The sequence below is a fragment of the Hemitrygon akajei genome, chromosome 23 (genome assembly GCF_048418815.1).
Source record: "Hemitrygon akajei chromosome 23, sHemAka1.3, whole genome shotgun sequence".
Classification (NCBI taxonomy): domain Eukaryota; kingdom Metazoa; phylum Chordata; class Chondrichthyes; order Myliobatiformes; family Dasyatidae; genus Hemitrygon; species Hemitrygon akajei.
In genome coordinates this window covers 57,299,250-57,319,713 of record NC_133146.1, presented here as the reverse complement: position 1 = coordinate 57,319,713, position 20,464 = coordinate 57,299,250, and the positions used below count along the sequence as shown (strand labels likewise).

General features: G+C 38.1%; 1 protein-coding gene across 4 annotated transcripts in view; it reads right to left on the bottom strand.

The window, feature by feature from the left end:
* Positions 1-20,464, bottom strand: part of vti1a (vesicle transport through interaction with t-SNAREs 1A) — a 331,465-nt gene that overhangs the window by 125,763 nt on the left and 185,238 nt on the right. For 2 of the 4 annotated variants that reach the window (XM_073027730.1, XM_073027731.1), the window contains 2 exons: positions 17,753-17,823; positions 16,060-16,132 (listed from right to left, as the gene is read on the bottom strand). In XM_073027730.1, the coding sequence (XP_072883831.1) occupies positions 16,067-16,132; positions 17,753-17,823 (137 nt within the window). In that variant the 3' untranslated portion in view covers positions 16,060-16,066. The remainder of the gene's footprint in view (positions 1-16,059; positions 16,133-17,752; positions 17,824-20,464) is intronic. The other 2 variants (XM_073027727.1, XM_073027728.1) reach the window with 1 other exon arrangement.

The window sequence follows — 20,464 nt, the reverse complement described above, 5'->3', positions numbered from 1 at the left end:
GCTTCTTTAAATTTAGGGAAATCACTGGTTCCAATGAAATCTAGTTTATATTCTATTGGATTAGCAAAGATATATTTACCAAATAAAAAGCAACATACACAAAATGCAGGAGGAACTCAGCAGATCAGGCAGCATCTATGGAAATGAATAGTTGACATTTTGGGCTGAGACCCTTCTTCAGGACTGGAAAGGAAAGGAAAGGCAACAGAATAAAAAGGTAGGGGGGAGGGAAAGGAGGATAACTGGATGGTGATAGATGAAGCCAGGTGGGTAGGAAAGTAAAAGGGCTAGAGGGGAAGGAATCAGATAGGAGAGCAGAGTAGAATCGGAGAAAGCAAAGGAGGGGACACGGGAAGGTAAAGGGCTAGAGTGGGGAAAAGAAGAAGAGGAAGAGGGAGAGGGAATTTTTTTAACCAGAAGAAGAAATCAATATTCATGCCATCAAATAGGAGTCTACTCAGATGGAATAAAAGGTGTTTCTCCTCCACCCGGAGGGCGGCCTGCATGGATGGACATATTGCCAGGAGGGAGATCTGTGGGGAGGGATGAATGGACAAGGGAACCACTGAGGGAGTGATCCCTGCAGAATGCAGGTGGGAGGGGGGCGTAAGTTATGTTTGGTGGTAGTGAAGTTACAGTGAATGATATTTTGGATGCAAAGGCAGGTAAGGACAAGAAGACTTCTATCACTGTTAAGGCGGCAGGAAGATGGGGTGTGTACACATAGTTCGGAATTGGACGAGATGCACGCGAGACCAGCATCAAATATATGATGTAATCTCATTAAAATTTTATTTGCGGGGCAAAAGGCATGAAGAAATTGAAAATACATTTATAAAGCAATTGGGCTATTTCTAATCATCCCTACATCACAATCCTCAAGAATCTTGATAAGGTTAGCATTATTTATCAAACGTGCATTGAAACAATCGGTGAAATGCGTCTTTTTGCTTCAATGACTAACGCAATCCAAGGATTTTGCTAGGGTAGTGTGTGCATTTTGCCATGCTACCAGCGCCAAAAGAGCACGCTCACAACTCAACAATCCTAACCATATCTCTCTGGAATGCAGCAGGAAATTAGAGCATCAGCAGAAACCCACTTGGTTACAGGGAGAACAAACAAACTCCTTATAGAGAGCTTTGGGAATCAAACCCCAATTGGTGATCAGTGGCATTGTAAAGCAATTTGCTAACTGCTAAGCTACTGTGCCACAGGGTCTCGCAACTGTTTATTCCGTAGATCCTCCCTGACTTGCTGAGTTCCTCCAGCATGTTGTATGTGTTATTTAAGATTTCTAGCATTTGCAGCATCTCTTGTGTTTATCACATTCCTCAAAAAGGTTTCACAGCAGTTCGATTTAAATTAAATACTTTGATGTAATATAGAAATCACAGCAATCATTCTGCATGCAAGACCTTACAAACACCAATGAGATAAAATTGAATTCTTGAATGAGTTAGAAATATTGGCTGATCCTCTGCATGAAAGGATTGGCTCTCTTTCAAATTATACCATGGGATCTTAAAACATGTATTTGAATCATATGATCTACTTCAATCCAGGGACAACACAATCAAAGCTGCTGCACTCCCTCAGTACAGCACTAGAATGTTAGCCTACATGAGTAATTCGGATCATCAAGCTCATCAAGTTCATCAAGTTCAGGGCACCGCAGTAGTGCAGTGGTTAGCTCAATGCCGTTGCAGCTGGGAGCTCTGGAGTTCTTAGTTCAATTTCGGAGCCATCTGTAAAGAGTTTGTATGTTCTCCCCGTGACCACGTGGACATCTTCCGGGTTCGCCAGTTTCCTCCCGCATTCCAAAAATGCACCAGCTAATTGGTCATTGTACATTGTCCTGTGATTACGCTAGGGTTCAATAAGTGGGTTACTGGGCAGTGTGGCTTGTTGGGCCCAAAGGGGCTGTTCTGAACCGTATCTCTAAATAAATAAATAAGAGTTCTGTGCACTAAATATCGAGGGAAATAGTTCTAAAATGATTAGAATCAATGTTAAATGCTCAGTATCTGAAATTTAATAAAGCCAGTTTTACAAGGAAGCTTTCATTAAGGATATTGAATGATAACAACCAGAAATGTCTTAATGTGATTCAAATACTATTCAGATTAAAAGACAATCAAATAATCCTAGTTCCATTTATACAGAATTTTTTTTTATAGATCAATCAATTGCAGAAAGGTATTGGGTTTTACTTGACTAGCCATAATATCGATATCTGTCTTGGATGTTCTATTAGTGTAAAAAGCAGGCAAACTCTGATGAAATTCATGCCTGCTTTGGCAGCTACCTAAAAATCATTGAGCCTATAATTTCAAACGGAAACATATATTTGTAGCACAAAGTTGCATTTGAAATCTGATAATTCACTCAACCATTCTGGATTCACAAATAGAGACATGGGGAGGCAGTCACCTGAATTTTATCAAACATTATTTAAAATTGCATAATGTTAGACACTGAGAGATGTGGATTTAGGATAAAATTTGTTTGGGAGGGTATCTACTGTTTACCATTCAAATAATGGTAGATATAGCTGAAGGGGGGGGGGCAGGGGGTTAGTGGGGATAAGTTCCCACTACTTATTAAATGCTCCTAATGACATGTGACTCAAATACCCAGACCTTCATGTGTGGCTTAGAACCGTTTCTACTGACATGAGAAGGGGCAAAGGCGGGTTACTGGCATCTTAAAACCAGTCACTTTGGGCAGATGGGGCTTGTCATTTGTGCTCAGCAGCTCACCTAAGAGAAGGAAAACGCTGATCTCAAACCTCTGCAACCTTGCAGCTATACCCACTCATGGTGAAGGATTCGGGAGTAAACTCAAAGGAAATATCCAGAGCTGAAGTCCCTAAGGCAGTCCTACATCAAGTTTAATTGTGACTGGCAACTCCTGTGACACCACTGGTGCCATACTGTATTGGTCTCTGAGGTTCCTTTGGGTTCATCAGCTGCGTGGAGAGGGAAATCCTACTGCATGGGCAACAGCATGCTCCGCATATTGTACTGTCCTGACTTGTGTATCACATAGACCGCTGGGATGCAACATCCACGTCGACCTCAGCCAATGGAGGCCTTCTAATAGTAGGGCGCTGTTTAGTTTCTTCAAGCTCATCATGTGCTCTGCTGGGCAGAAGATCACCATCTACATCAGCCAAAAACTAAGGGAACGACTTAGGAAAGAAACTATACTGTTAAAAACAAATTTCTTGAATTATTAGCAGAGAAAAAAAATTGCTGGAGGAAATCAGCAGGTCAAGCAACTTAGGATGGTGGTGAATAGTGGCAGCTCGGGTTGAGGTGTTCTATCACTAGTCGCGGTGACTGCGCTGCGCACTGAGGGTGTCACCTCTACTGGTGATGAAATGTCTGCAAGCCAATTGCCTGGCTCAGCAAACACCGTAACATCAAAAGTCAAGCAGCATCTGTGGAGGCAAATGGATAGGATACCAAGGCTAATGCAGATCTCGATCAGAATCATTAACTATTCCTTTGCTGCCAGAAAAGCTACTCAACTTTCTGAATTCAACCAGCAGTTTGTTTCTGGGTCTGGATTACAGCATTTGCAGCCTCTTTTGTCCACTTAAATTATTACACGGTGTTAACAGCAAATGACTTGAAAGGAAAAAAATATTCTAAAGGATATTTTTGTCCTCTTGTCCTCATACAGTTTCTATTTATTTCTGTACATAGTGTGGATATGGTGGCTGAGTTGGACACTCCCATTTATGCAGGGTGTAACAGCTTCCATGTTAGGACACCGTAACTTGGTTGAAGCCCACTGAGCACCATGGCCTGAGACATTTTCAGAACATCTGTGCTAATCTGCTGGCAATGAGAGCTGGGACCAGAGAGGTGGAGAGGTGAGAATTGGGCAAGGCCAGCTAAAGGTTGAGAAGCAGCCATGGAGAGGTTGAAATGGACAAGATGAGGAAGAGGGGTTGCTTTAGACAGCAGTATGGTTGAGAGGCTGAAGGGAGAAATGTGGGTTAAGTAGGTGAGTCAACGCAGCAAGGGAAGGGAGGCATGAGAAGTGAAAGGGGGCTTCGGTGGTTGGGGGGGTTGGTTGTTAATATGTTTAGGAAGGGAGAACTGAGGAAGAGGTGACTAATGCCAGACATGGAAAGGATGCATACCTCTGGAAAGGTACAGATAGCAGAATAGTGAAATTAGACCTTTACCATCTGAGACAAGTCTATTGTCTCATCCTTTGTTTCAGTTAATGTCACCTGTCTGCATCATCCATTTCGTGACGGGAGCCAGCATCACAGAATCTGTCTTTTTGTCATCATCAACCTGACGAGTGATGGCAATAGAAATGCTGACACAAAAAAACGAATGTCAAATGACTCAAATACTCAACTGTGCATCTGCAGAAGTTCCAGATCATTACAGTGCCTAACTTATCTTGAAAAGCACAATAATTGGCACCTCTTTCTACAGATCCAAAAATCACATCAAATTCAGTTAGGTTTACAATACAAACTTGAAGGCTGAGTTTGTATCAAACCATCATTATTTTTTCTCAGAATGCAAATGAGGAGCTGATCCTTAGAATTTAAATTTAAGAGCTTCCATCAAACTTCTCTCATCACAAAACAAAGGTCTATGAAACCCAGTTCAGCAAGGGCAAACACTGAAGGCGAAACTTACTAGTTCCTCATTTAGTGCTCTGAAGACCAAGAAAAGGAATGTCGAAGACCAAATCCTCACAGCTGGCACCTCGTATATGGTCAACAGAATTATAGTGACAACTTGCAGGGGGCACCAATGCAGCCTCTCCACAATCCTTCACATCCACTTTCAGGATAAGTTAAACCAATGTTAGTGCCCTCTCCCACTTCATCACCTGGTTTCAGTGGATGGCCGACATCATCTACTTGCCTGTCTACTAGCTCTGTCCTCATGCTGGCACTTTCCCGAAGCTTACAGAAAAATGTTTCAGGAATACTCTCAATATTTTCTCAAGGAAATGTAACATCCCTGGCCCAAGGCACTGATTCATCATATAATCAAAAGAACCCCTTTTTCCTTTTTAAAATCTGATCAATATTTATCTCATCAATTTTTTGACATAAGGAGGAACATTTGAATAAAGTGTAAACAAAATAAAAAACGACAATTTACTTAGCCTTAAAATGACATGCTTCAGTAGATTTCAAATCATTACAAAATTTGTTAGGAATACACACTAGATGGCATAATCTTCTGTATCAGCTTATAACCTTATACCATACAATAAATTCAAAACGTGTTGTTGTTTACACAATGATCATTGGCTTGACTTATTGGAAATATAAGGTGTAAAGATAATTCTACAGGAGTTACAAAAATGATAAATGAACTGATACTAGGGTCTCGGCCTAAAACGTCAACTGTGCTTTTTTCCATGGATCCTGCCTGGTCTGCTGAGTTTCTCGGGTATTTTGTGTGTGTTGCTTGGATTTCCAGCATCTGCAGATTCTCTCTTGTTTGTGATGCTAAAGCTCTGGAGTTGCAAAATTCAAGGTGAGGAATACTTAAGATACCTTGTGTAGTACAATATTATCACTGTACTGTATGCATTTCCCTTCCATGAAAATAAGTACTAAAATATTTTGAAATTAATACAAAATATAAATTGGGCAGCTCATGCACAATGTTAGTATTGTAACTGGGTTTGATCATTCATTATGTGCTGTGTTGTGTGACATGGGCGATAGTAGTCTCATAACCATGATTGTTCTTTGCAAAACTTTCTAAGTGGTTTGCCATTGGCTTCTTCTGGACAGTGTCTTTACAAGACGGGTGACCCCCGCCATTATCAATACTCTTCAGAGACTGCCTGCCTGGGTCAGTGGTTGCATAACCAGGAATTATGATATGCACCAGCTGCTCATATGACCATCCACCACCCTCTATCACATGACCTTGACTGATGGGGTGGGGGGAGAGGGGTCTAAGCAGGTGCTACACCTTGCCCAAGGGTTATCTCCAGTTTAGTGGAAGGAAGGAGCACTCAAACCTCCTTTGATAGACACACATCTCCTTATACCCTGCCACTTAATGCACCTGCGCAACAAGCTTAAAATCTACCACACTGCTCTGCTAGCATCTAACCGTGCTGTATCTAATTGGGAACCTCTGATACCATCTATCAACATTAAAACCAGACAAGTCATCCACAATTCACTATGATTCAGCAATAAAACAATTGTCCTTTCAAGATAAATCATTAAGTCACAGATTATATTTTTGGGCAATGCAATAGAAATCAAAGGGTTTTCAAGAAATTTTCTAAAAAGTGTTTATTAACTTCTGCATGCAGATGAGACCAAATACACATTGTGGCTACAGTAGATCATTAAAATTGTACATTTCAGTTATAAAAGTCATCTCCATCCTTCAGCTGTTGTTACCAGTGATCTAGAATCCCCAGTACAAATTAATTTAAAAACTTAAACATTGAAGAGAAATATGTGAGAGAACTGTGGACGCCAGGTACACAACTTATGCAGAATATTGTTCTATTTAATATACATCTAATTCTAACTACAATTAGTGAGGATATCTTAAACCTAAATATTAACAATTTCTGGATATTCACTACTGTTAACCAAAATGAATAATTAATTTATTCTGAACTCTAATCTGCCACTAATCCCCAAAATTTCTGGTGCAATATTGAATTCGCAATGTGTATATCATTGCATCTAGATTTACTTCCTTGTCTAGGATTGGAATAGCTATATGAGCATTGTAACATAATCAAACAATCTGAACTTTCTGCAAGTATTTCAAAAGATTTTTCAGTACTGGCACTTCAAACTCAATTTTTGTCTCCAAGTTTAAAACAGTCTTAGTTTATTCGTTCTCTAAATGAAAAAGGTTTCCAACTTGTTAATTGTAAGGCTCCATGACATAAAAAAACATTGGGACCCCTGTTCTAAAAGGACAGTTTCTTTCTGGAACAAGGGACAAGATAAATATTATATGCACAACATATTGAGCACCACCTTATTTCAAATGCATCAATCTGTTTATAAACATGACTGCATTTTATCTAGAATGCAACACTTTGAAAATGTGTGTTCTACATTACACAAGATAATGGCAGATTAAATATGAAAGCATTCACAAGGTTGTATTGCATTCTTAATTTAGAAAGGAGTCTCCACTATACCTAATGGCTCATTATTTTCCTGAAACACAGCACAGCCTTCAGGTTGTTTGTGCATTGAAATTCTAGTGACAGCTAGCCAATGAAGGAATCACAACACTTTTCACAAGAGGTACAATAATGAAGTAATTTGGTTCATTAAATCACATCGCAGCAAAGACTCCACATTGAAGAACTTCTGAAAGGAAACCCAACAAATAATTGCTGCTACCACTCAATCAGAAAACTTTCCTGAAGGAAATGACAACATCACCTCACTGATAAGAAGTGTTGCCATTTCCCAAGTTTAACTCACTTAGAAGGACTTAAAAATATATAAAAAGATTACAAAATTCACAAAACTTTCAAAATGATCAGCTACAGCATTACAATATGTACTGTTACCATGCATGCTAATTATGATAAAACACAGTAGGTATATGAGTCAGGAGACAGTGCATCTGTAATACTTTAGACAAGAGGATGCTATCTGGTCTCGCATGTGTTTTGGCTGAATGCTTTTAAGAAGAATGGGGAATTGTACTCAGGGATTCGGAAGTAATTTGGGCAAGATGTACTTTTTCTTACCGTCATCTTTTTAACCATTTCTACTTAAAAAATAACTCAGTTAATCTAATATGTTAGGCTCACATTCGAATGAACTCCGTAAAATGTACTTTAAAATATAACATTGGCTCTAAAACCAGACATGGAACACTGACCAACATTAAGTTCAGCATCACCAAAAGCCATTTCTCATCAAAGGACATAAATAATGCACTTCATAATATACAAGGCCATTTTGAAAGAAATGGAGGTTAACATGGCTTGAAGCTAAAATTTATTTAGTGAAGTTAATTCTATCACTAAGTATAATGATTAACACATGCTCTAGTATTTGCAGCACAGCGTAGACCTCTTGATGCCCTAAAGGAACCAGAATTTTGCAACAGGATTACAAATTAATTTCCCACTGTATTTTCTTTCCATTGATCTGCAGGATAAGTATCTTCCATAGATGGTACACAAGACATCAATTTACAATGACAAATCTTTCCTGTAGTTTAGGGAAAAGAAACACCTTTCAGATTTAACAGGCAATTTTAAAAGGTTACAATGTTCTTCCCTTGCCCTTGTCTAACCAAATTACTGCAAAATCTATACAAACAAACTACTCATGGATGGCTTGTTTTTATTGAAAATTACTATAAATACTTTCAGAAGCAAATATGAGACATGTCAAGCATAAATGCAGTAAAAAATATGCCGGTATGGAGTATCATAAATCCTGATTTGATTCGGGCAACCTAAAAACAAATGCACCCTCGCAGACCACATTTTTCTAAATGCTATGTCTGATTAAGCTATGCCATTAAGTGACAGCTGAGTTCATGCTGAACTTTAACATTAATATGATATTATTTAAATGACTTCATGTTATTTTTGCACAAAAATGATGAATGATTTGTCGACACCCCAAATGACATAACGCAGGCAGACCATTTAATGAGTTTTGACAAAATGGAGACATATGCAGAATATTTGTTACTGAGACAGTCATTGTGGGCCTTTGACAGCATTTGGTTTTGATTGTCTGCAGGCATTGAAGCATCTATTTCAATTCCTACTTCCTTTTCCTCTGAATTTTGAATCTAACTAATGTCATTTTTAAAGGCATTTACATATTACACTAATCAGATTTTTCTAAGTTGTGGTTCACAAATAGAATTGTAAGATTTCTCTAAAAGGAAGCAATGACAATCAGGCGAGCAAACCTTTGTCAGTGGTGTTTGCAATTGTAAAACAGTGTTGTAAGATTACTGAAAGAAAATAGAAAGCTGACAGATTTAACCCTGTCAGTATTACTCTTATGACAATAGACAACCTGTTTACAGTCTGAAGGCGCAATACACTTCATTTTCAATTTATTTAATCGATTTGTATTTTTTCTTGCTTCATGCATTTGACCATAGTTTTGTCTACCATCACCAAATAATGCAGCGCTCCTCAACAATTTTTAATCTTTTGGTAACATTAAAAAAATCCTGAATGTGGCACCTCTTCTCAATAAAAGCACCAAATTTGTCAGAATATCTATTTCCAAGTGGATATCAAAGAGGGTCTAGTTTTCTTTAATCTAATGTTATATAGTGTGCTTGAGTTTCTGTATTAAATATATTAGTAGGTCCATAAAGTGGATGCTCCAGTGGAGCATATTACGTATATTGTGGATGAAAATTCCTCAACTGGAAATCATTAAAAAATTGCTGAGTGGATTATGAAAGTGGCCAGATTGCCTAAATTACCTTGAAACAATGGGCCAATTCTCTCAAAATGTTCAGAAAACACATGTTTGGCAACATATCCTTTTTAGTCTCCCCTCCCCCAATACTGGGACATCCCACATAGCAGCCCAGACAAAACTAATGCGATTTACATGCTTTGGGAAGAGATTTAAGAAAGGTTGAGTTTCGGTTTAGTTGGAATTGAAATCTAATCATGGGAGTTATGAAGGAAGCATTTTAATCGCTGTCCAGTTGGGCAACAGTTTTGAAAGGAGTGAATCCAACAAGTCTAAGTACTTAAGTAATTAATTTTGAACATACATGCCAGTCTACATCCTCTTCATACAAAACTCTTAGTGATTATGGCAAGAATTTTGAGCACTTCCAGTTACAAAGTACAACATTCCTCATATCTTCGATGGAAGTTCTAAAATGCTACCAAAGGTGTTGATATTTATTTACATAATTACTTTATAACAATTACAGCACCCTGTTTAATTATCTACTAAAATCCAGGTTTACATTTGACTTGAATGTCAGATTGGCTGAATAATTCCAGTTTTAACCAGATACTGAGATTGATCATTGCAAACTATCTTGAGATTGTTGCAACTTGTATGAATGATTATTTGAAGTCTTTTAAGATATAATTGTTGCTTAGGAGTTATTAGCTCTAAAAACATGAACAAAATGCCAATACTTTAGTTTTTAACCTCTACATTTACTTTCTTATCAGTATGTAGCATGTGGTAAAATTTTAAAATATTATTTAAAAGTTGTAGTTTATCTTTTCTTGACATCTCTGTTGTTGCTTACCATGTTACCTTGAACTGATTTGTAAAGTAATTTAACTGAAAGGGGATTTGCTGACATTGAGTTTATTAGATCTTGAATGGAAAATTTCTCGAAGGTCAACGGCAAAGGTGGTAGCTTTGTTGAAGACTCAAAATCCAGACTGATGGCTTAATGAGAACTTACAGGAAAGAAGACATAGACCATATACTATAAAAACAGAAAATGCTGGAAATACTCCACAGGTCAAGCTGACTATACCTGCAGACAAAGTAACAGATTTTATACTTCTGGTCCACGAATTTTATACTTCTGGCCAGAATTGGGAAAGATCGGAAATAATTTTAAAAAAGCTCCAGGTAATAGAGGCAGAGTAGAGAATGATTGGGACGGTTGTTGAAAAGGTGAAGACCAGGAGAGATGGAGTAAAGCAAGTGGTGTTGTGATCTGAAGAAAGAGGTGTCACAACAACAACCTCGCACTAAACGTTAGTAAGATCAAGGAAATAATTGTGGACTTCAGGAAGTGGAAGTCAGGAGAAAACTCATCAAGGGATTAGCAGTAGAAAGGGTGAGCAGCTTCACGTTCCAGGGTGTCAACACCTCTGAAGATCTCACCTGGGCCCAACAGATTGATGGAATGATTGAGAAGGCATGCCTCTGGCTATATTTCATTACGAGTCTGAGGAGATTTGGTATCTCACCAAAGAGTGCAGCGAATTTCTACAGGTGTATTGTGGAGAGCATTCTGACTGGTTGCATCACCATATGGTATGGCGGCTCCAATGCACTGGATCAGAAAAAGCTATAGAGGGTTGTAAACTTAGCCAGCTCCATCATGGACACTAGACCCCACACCATCAAAGACATCTTCAAAAGGCAATGCCTCAAGAAGGTCACATCCAAAATTAAGGAACTTGCCATCCAGGTATGCCCTCTTCTCATTACTACCATCAGGGAGGAGGTACAACAGCTTGAAGGCACATAGAAAATGTTTTAGGAACAGGTTTTTCCTCCCTGCTATCAGATTTTTGAACTGTCCATAAACACTACATCACTAATTTGCTCTCTTTTTGCACCAGTTTTAAAAATATTTTTACTGTAACTTATAATGATTTTAATGTATTACACTGTACTGCTGCTGTAAAACAATAAATTTCATGACATATATCAGTATAAATAAACCATATTCTGATTCTAAAGGTCTAAGGAGAATGAAACCCGAACTTAAGCAGAAAAGGAGAGTGGGGAAAAGGAGAGAGAAAAGGATCGGAAATGTGAGACACAGGCCGGAATAACCAATTATGCAAAATGTGGGACTTAAAACCAAGTTTAGAAGGTTCCAAAAAGCCTCACTCTTAAGATTTCTATAACTCATGAAAACTACCTCATTATTCATTTTATTTATTAATTTGTATAAACTATTTATTTAAATTTGCAATTTACAGTAATGTCACATTACAACAAATTTCATTTCATATATTTAGTGACAATAAAACAGATTCTGAGTTTGATCCTAATTCTCTTCCTTAGCATTGCATCGAACTTTGTTGGAACATGGTGGGAGGTCAAAGAGTGATCACAGTGAGAGTACAATGGAGAACTGAAGTTACCCTACACTCTTCTCTCTGCACAGATACTGCCTGATTGTGCATTGTTCTTGCTTACTAAATCCACAATCTGTAGTGTTTCACCACCACACATATGATATTCCATTGATGATCACATCACAGATCATTATATGCAGTGGATCCTGGTTAACTGGGACATATCAGGATCAGTACATTTTGGCCCAATTAAGCAGCTGTCCCAATTAGCCCAAGTTTCATGGAAATAGTTAAAAAGGTATAAAAAAGGCAAAGTGAAAAACAAATTATACATTTAAATGAAATACAGAACAAATTAGAACACTACTGATACTAAACAGCACCATAAACCTGTGTAGTAATTCCTAATAGTTATTGACGGAGGAGTTCATCCAGTGTACACTGCTGTGCTCTTTTGGTTGATTGTAAATGAACAAAATCAGCACAGACACCTAGTGCAGATAATGGACTGCCCTCATACAATTCTTTCGATGATTACATCCTCCATTTTCATTGTAACATTCAAACTGATGGTCAATACCTTCAAATTCTTCATAGTTCCTAACTTGTTGAAGTAATGAAATAGTTTCATTTTCACTCAATGCCGTTTCTGGCATCTCCAAGCCTGAATGCTTGAAACCACAGTGAACAAAAGAGTTCTAAATTGTCTTGAGGCTTATTTCTCGCCATCTATGGGTGACAAAAATCACTGCTTTTGAACACAAGCACATGCGACTGATGTTATTTCAAAACTATTTGCTCTAAGCATGGTATAGTGTCTCACGGCCGTACATATGTCTGACGCCAGTTAGAAACTGTTCAGCAACAGTCTCCTGCCCCACTTAAGGGACATAGTGTCCCACCTAAATGAAAGGAATCCTGGCTATTTTCTTGACTAGTTTTTGTTCTTTAAGAGTTAGACCATAAGACATAGGAGCAGAAGTAGGCTATTTGACCCTTCAAGCCTGCTCCGTCATTCAATCATGGGCTGATCCAATTCTTCCAGTCATCCCCACTCTCCTGCCTTCACCCAATACCCATCAATGCCCTGGCTAATCAAGAACCTATCTATCTCTGCCTTAAATACACCCAATGACTTGGCCTCCACAGCTGCTAGTGGCAACAAATTCCAGAGATTTACCACCCTCTGACAAAAGTAATTTCTCCACATCTCAATTCTTAAAGGACGTCCTTTAATCCTGAAGTCGTGCCCTCTTGTCCTAGAATCCCCTACCATGGGAAATAACTTTGTCATATCTAGTCTGTTCAGGCCTTTTAACATTCAGAATGCTTCTATGAGATCCCCCCCCTCATTCTCCTGAACTCCAGGGAATACAGCCCAGAAGCTGCCAGATGTTCCTCATATGGTAACCCTTTCATTCCTGAATCATTCTCATGAATCTTCTCTGAACCCTCTCCAATGTCAGTATATCCTTTCTAAAATGAGCCCCAAACTGCACATAATACTCCAAATGTGGTCTCACGAGTGCCTTATAGAGCCTCAACATCACATCCCTGCTCTGATCAGATTCAGATTCAGTTTATTGTCATTTAGAAACCACAAATGCAATGCAGTTAAAAAATGAGACAACGTTCCTCCAGAATGATATCACAAAAGCACATGACAAAACAGACTACACTAGAAAATCCACATAACGTTTGGCAATCCCCAATCCAGAGTCTGGAGAGGCTGCTGCATATTAATATCACGCTACCATCTTAGCGCGTTCCCCGGAAAGGAGCTCCAAATCCATCAGACAAAACAAGACCAAAAACTAAAGCTACAAGACCTGCACAAAACCACAGTTACAACATATAGTTACAACAGTGCAAACAATAGCATAATTGTTAAAAAAAGAGACCATGGGCACAGTAAAAATAGTACAAAGATGTTAAAAGACTATAAGTGCAAAAGAAACCACCACACAGTTTCGACAAGTCCTCAGGGTCCTGATAGGGTCATCCCACGCAGGCAGCAGAAGGGAATACCCCCGCTATGGACTTCTACGGCGCCGCCTAACTCAGCCTTGCAGACGCAGCACACAATGAAAGCTCCGTTGGACCCAGCCTCGCAGACACGGCACACAGTGAAAGCGCTCCAACCACAGCGGACTCCAAGTCCGTCGAACCTCCGAGCCTCCGACCATCCTCTCCGGCACAGCTTCTCCGAGCACCATCCTCTGCCGAGCGTATTAAGACGCCCCCGCCATCGGCCATCGGCAACGTGACCCCGAGGACTGGGGGCCTATTCTACCCAGCAGAGTCCCGGACCTCACAGCGGCAGCAGCAACGAAGAAGGTCTTCCTGGAGATTTCCAGATGTTCCTCCGTGCTCCCACATCCATTTTTCATCCGATTATGATTGCGCACGGCACCCCGCTTCACAAATAACAGATAATCAGCTCCGGAGTGGCCGCTGCAAGCTGTGTCGCGCCGCCATCTTCTATACCTCTAGAAATGAATGCCAACATTGCATTCACTTTCTTCACAACCAACTGAACCTGGAGTTGTCCCAAATAAGCAGCTGTCCTGATTACCCAATGGCCCAATTATCCAGAATCCACCGTATATTAAACAATTAAACACTGCACATCTCAGAGTAGCAAAACTGCCTACTGGAGCTTCCAGTTCATGACACTTTAGCCCACCATTAGTTAAATCCTCTAAATCTTCCCCAGTCTGCAAATGATTAACATGAAATTTATTGAAGTGTTTGCTCCAGCATTCATGGCATTAGTCATTTGCTTAATGCAAGCAGAAACTGTAGACTATTTGATGCTATAGTTACCGCTGGCAACTTGCAAGGAGCTTACAGTAAAACTGTTAAGAGTAGCAGACACCTTGATTGCAACAGAAGGTGCTACAGAAAGAGTGGCATTTAATTGAAATTTCAGTACTGTGACGGGTTCCCTAGATAACTCCAGATTAAATATGCACTGCTCCTCAGATATTGCCATACACGTAAAGTTTCTGTTGGGAGAGTGAGAAATCCTGCAAGATCTTATTTGCTTCTTCCTTCTAGTATTGATTTTATCCTCCTCTTAAACTATCCAGTAATTTGTCACAAGGACTCTACACAGTGATATGCCTTAAGAACTTCATGAGTCTAACCTGAGTGATTTAACTGTTGGACACCACTTTGCTGGAGAAATTTGACTGAAGCACTCCATGAGCCTATCCTGAGAAATTTGATCGAAGTATTCAGTAAGTCTAGCTGGAGTGATATCCCTAAAGGACTCCATAAGTCCTGCCAGTGATTAGCCAGAGGCACTACAGACATCCAGGCAAAGAAAGTCTTCATGAAAAATTGTACACTGTCAGAAATCACTAACCAGTCTAGAATATACGGTCATCTATCATAGTTTGAAATTATCTGCTTCACAGAAAAAAACACATGCATATGCAAAATACATCTGTGGCAATGCAGAATGAATAATGTGAAAATGGCCTTTTCCCAAATTGCCCCACTCATGGTTTGCATGTGGAATTAAGATTGAACAGAAGCAGTATGGATAGCAATGAACATTGCTTCATTTAATTTGGTGTGTATGCAATAATAAAGTCTCCAGTTTTGGATGCAAGTCAAAGTTATCTTCTTTTAAAGTTTAATGGCATTGGTCCATGGCATAAAAAAGTTTGGGAACCCCCGCTTTAAAGGAACCCAGACTGAAAACTGACATATTCTCTATCAACATTGCTTCTATCTCCTATTCCTTAATCATGGCTACTTTCACCTGCAAATGCAATATTTTCCTAATCACTTATCTTGGGTGACCAATTTTGGAAGAGCTTGTGGGCTTTATTCCACAGCGGAAATGAAAGTGTAAAGAGAAACTGAACTTCTCCACGACCAAATCCTGATTTTTAACTTGAGACTGACCAATGTATTGTGAATCAATTAAAACCTCCAAAAAAAGTGAACATTACAAAATATCACAAAGCACACATGTATCAGAAAGAAAAATGTGTGTCACTATTAACATGTCCACAAGCTGTCGTCTACGCTAGCCATGATGTTAGAAGAGCTAGTATGAAATAATGCCTTCCAACGTACTGACATTTTATATTTTGTTCTATGAGATGAGGCTTTGCATACTTTGAACTACATATATCTCTGAAAAATAGCACAAATGTAGCCAAGAAGGAAACTCAATTTAATTGTGTAACACTTTTGCAACATAAGTATTTCATTTAAGGGAGGAGGAAGGTTACTTACAGAAAAAGCACAACAGATTCCTACCTTGATCTTACCTTCGAAACATTCCTGTCAAGATCCTTGAGCTCTTACCAAGGTTTGTATCAGTTTCACGCAGCTGAAAGGGAAAATGGGAAAACAAAGATTTACTTGACGGAACATGACTACATAGTTATTTCACACAAAGTTCAACTTTCAAACTGAAAACAGGTCTCTACCGCCAATGATAGTCACTCATTTTACACTTTTAGAAGAAAGGCACTCATATTCAACCATGAAATAAATATGACTAGACTAGTACATCAAATAAAAAAAATCTTTCCAGTTCCAAGAAAGCAGTGCACTTCCAATATATAACCCATACTGTTTTCCTTCACAAGGTGACAAATCTAATGTATATTTTCAACATTAGGAGTTTAAAAAATATTGTGACACAGGCAACTTTGTTCATTTATATTCGCCATGTAAAAGAACATTAGCTTTAATAAAAATAATTTGGTGAACATAAGCATGGGTTGAAACAGTCAAGGTTATGACCTAGAATTCATAAAAAAATTGCGCATTGTAAACACATTTTATAAGGAATATTCTCTATTTTCTATTCTAAATTTCTTTCCTATGTAAAAAGACTGAATTCCTTTAAGGTATACACATGTACAAAAGTTCACACACTAATCTTTTGGGAAGTCTAAAGCTAGCATGTTGATTTTGAACTGATCCCTTTTGCTATCTTTGTGGAAGTATGCAGTTATAAAAAAAATACCCTCTGAACTGTGCTCTTGAAGTTAAAATTCTGGAATGAACAAAGAGGAATGAATTTGCATTTATGGACAGGAATAGGTCGTGGCCTGAAACGTCGACTGTCTATTCCTCTCCATAGATGCTGCCTGATCAACTGAGTTCCTCAAGCATTTTGTGTGTGTTGCTCTGGATTCTGAGCATCTGCAGAATCTCTTGTGTTTATGAATTTGCATTTCTTTTCCCACACTGGCGTGGAATGCATACGATCTGTGAGTTGGAAAAACTGACTGCACAGATTGCTGGATATAAATTTAAAGTACAATGGCTGCTGAAAATCAAATATCAAGTTCATTTTCAGAGGTTTACAACCAATCAGAGAAATTTAGTGTAGCCTTACTTCAATTAGCAGCTTTCTTTTAACAAATTAAAGCCCAATCAGGATACTTACAGGCCATGAGTGAAAAAATAGTGAAAATTAAAAATACTTTTTCACTTAAATAATTATTATGCCATGGCCTTGAATTGAACAGTTTGCAGCACTTATATATATATTAAATATAGGGATAAAATATTGTTGTGCAAAACAATTTTTCTTTTGCTAATATGTTCAGAAAATTGAGCCACTTTTGATCAATGCAGTATTTTTTCAATTAAACTCCAGATAGCACAAGCTAACTGATGTTTACTAATCCAAAGCTGTATGAAGAAAACAAGCTGAAAATTAGATACAGTTCATGAAAGAGCATGAGTGTTAGCAATGTTAACTTTGTTGTTCACTCTAACAGATAGAAATCTTAAAAGAGCTGTCTATAAAAGTCAGTAAATTAGGACTACAGGTTGGCTTTTTCCACTTAGCATTTAATATACATTTATCTCTGCAAAAATTTACTATTAAAAAAAAGGAATTCTTTGAAGTCCTCAAAGATGATTATTTTGCTCCATTTTTTTTCCAGAGATTTGACTTAAGTCCTCTTCAATTACACAATCTCAAACTCACCCTTTCCCGAGCTCGTTGAATCTTTTCTTTGTCATGATGCAGATTCTCCAGGATCTCCTGTCCAATCTGTTCTGTAACCCAAGGATAACATTCACTGTTAAGTTACACCGGTTTTTAAAAAGTTTGATAAAAATGTATCAAAGTCTATTCAGTATGTGAAGCAGTGAGACAACCTAAAGTGAGTCAACTCCTTTCAAAACCTCACCGAAATTCAATTATATTATCGGCCAACTTCCACTGCAACCAGCAGAGAGGCTAATTTCTGCAGAAACAATAGGAACTGGGAAAACACTACAAAAATGAAGTTGTCTTCTATACCATTTTGTAAATGCACAGGTCACTCTTAGAGAACTAAAAGATTAGGGGAAATGCACAATCATTTTTTTTAGAAGCCAAAATAAGGCATAAAACTTGAGAGAGAAAAAACTGCTTCAAACTTCCAATTTGATAATTATTGATGAAATGTGGAAACATTTAATCCTTTCACATTCCATCTAAACATATGTATGTGAAGAACTGGCATCTATATTTTTAATTTTTGGCCTTAAATTATTTGAAGACAATTACAAATAGGAGTACTTAGAGAAGTTTATGATCAAAAGTAATCATCTGTTTTTCTGCAAGTAGGAAGCATCTAAAATGAAATGTATATTAAAAATCTCTACAAACATATCAAAATTTAATCAAAACTTAACAATTAAGAAAAATTAAATAAAATTGGCAACAACATATCTTTCTTGGAGTTTCTGCAAGTGTTAAATGCTGGAGATAACAATGTAGCCAGATAATTTTTTTTTCAGATATTTGACTATAATTTGATGTTCCCATTAAGGTATTTCTTCGGTACTGGTTTGCCTCATGGGATTTTCAATAGCATAATGCCTCCCCAAAGGTTCAATGCATTTTAAGAATATTGCGATAAAAAGAATACACTGAGAAAAATGTTTTAAGCTGATCTCGCACACCCTCCTACAGACAAAAAGGAAAACAGATGCCATTAAATACCGCTGATTCAAAGCAGGTTGGTTAATTAGATTTTTCTCTGTTTCGTTTGGCTGCCAAGTTGACATCTTCACCTTGGTTCTAATGATTCAATCTATTTCTACCAGCAAATGTGACAATGCCACAGACAGTAATTGAGGGTAAAACATTGTCACTTTGATGAATTGTGTTTTTTCCTCATAGTCAATGACTAGTGAAGTCAATAAACAAGGAAAAGAAGCATGTCTGCTGGAATATCACAAAATGAATTGTTGTCTTGACACATAGGGATCAAAACATCATACATTAATTTCATCCTGGTGTGGGGCACAATGGCATCTGCCTCACTCTGACTGTCTGCACAGATAAATAATTGGGGCTATCATCAATTTTGCAAGAGTTTTTTTTTTATTCAGTATGCAGCACAACTGACGAACTTTGGCCCTTTTCATGAGGAGAACAGCCACAAGCAGAAAGTGCAGCCATGGTACTCGAACGATACCTCCTAAATAACTATATTCAAGGTAACTACGAGCTTGAAGATAAACACATAAAAAGCTCATTTTTAAGGGAGTAAAAAAAATAACTTTTTTTATCATCTATAAACAGTTCTATGAAGGCCGATAGGGCTTGCCATCCTTGTGACTGGTCTGAAATAATTCATCCTCTGAATATGAATTAGCACTGGGTAATCACAGCATATTTATTACGCATTTCTCTGGTCCTTTCCTCCTGTGAATGCTGTATTATTCATTGCTTCTGCCCTGACCCTGATGCGCTCCTGTTCTGACAAATCATACTTGATTAAGACAAATCTTTATTAGTTAGGTAGTCAACTTCCCCATTTATCATTTGCAAATCTCATTCCCCTTTTCCAAGTATGTTAAAACTGACTACTGCAATTTGGTAGAAGCTGTATAAAATGCTTATTATGGGAAATGAGTGCAAATGCAAATGCAAACGTCAGCAATGGACGAAAAGGGAGTAAGTAGGCTTTATGTCAGCAATTCAAAATAAACACTTCAGGAAAACAAACTTAACTCATACTATGACAAGTGCTGATATTTGTTTTCATTTATTTGAAAATACAATATGCAAAGTTGGAATCTATAAATGATTTAACCATAGAAGATAGCCTAGTCATCATCACTATTGAATACTTATTCTTTTCCTTTACAATTAACAATATTGATCTTGTGAACTTAGTGAACACAAAACTGGTCAAAAATATATGAAATATTGGAGTTAAAAGTATTAAATCGAATGGCCAATGACACTTCACTGGTCCTTGATCCATAAATCACAGATTTATATTTCAGCTTATTTGAAGTTGTCTATATTAAACAGCCTTTGTTAGCACACTTAATAAACTGATTTACAATGACAGGTCAGCACAGTGCACAGCTCTGGTAACTGGGCTTTAATCTGGACTTGTGTGGATTTTGCACATTTTTTCTGTGACCTCGCAAGTTGCGCCCAGTGGCTCTGGTTTCCTCCCACATCCTGAAGATGTGTGGGTAGGTTAATTGCCTATTGTAAACTGACCCTGCTGGCAGGAGAATCAGGGGCATGTTGATGGGAATGTGTGCCCAAGAGAACAGGCTTTCAAAAAATAAACAGAAGAACAGGATTGATGGCAATGCTCTCAGAGTTGGCACAGACTAGATGGGCCAAATGGCCTCCTCTTTCATAGGAAAATATGAGAAGGATGACAGTGAAACCTACTTAAAG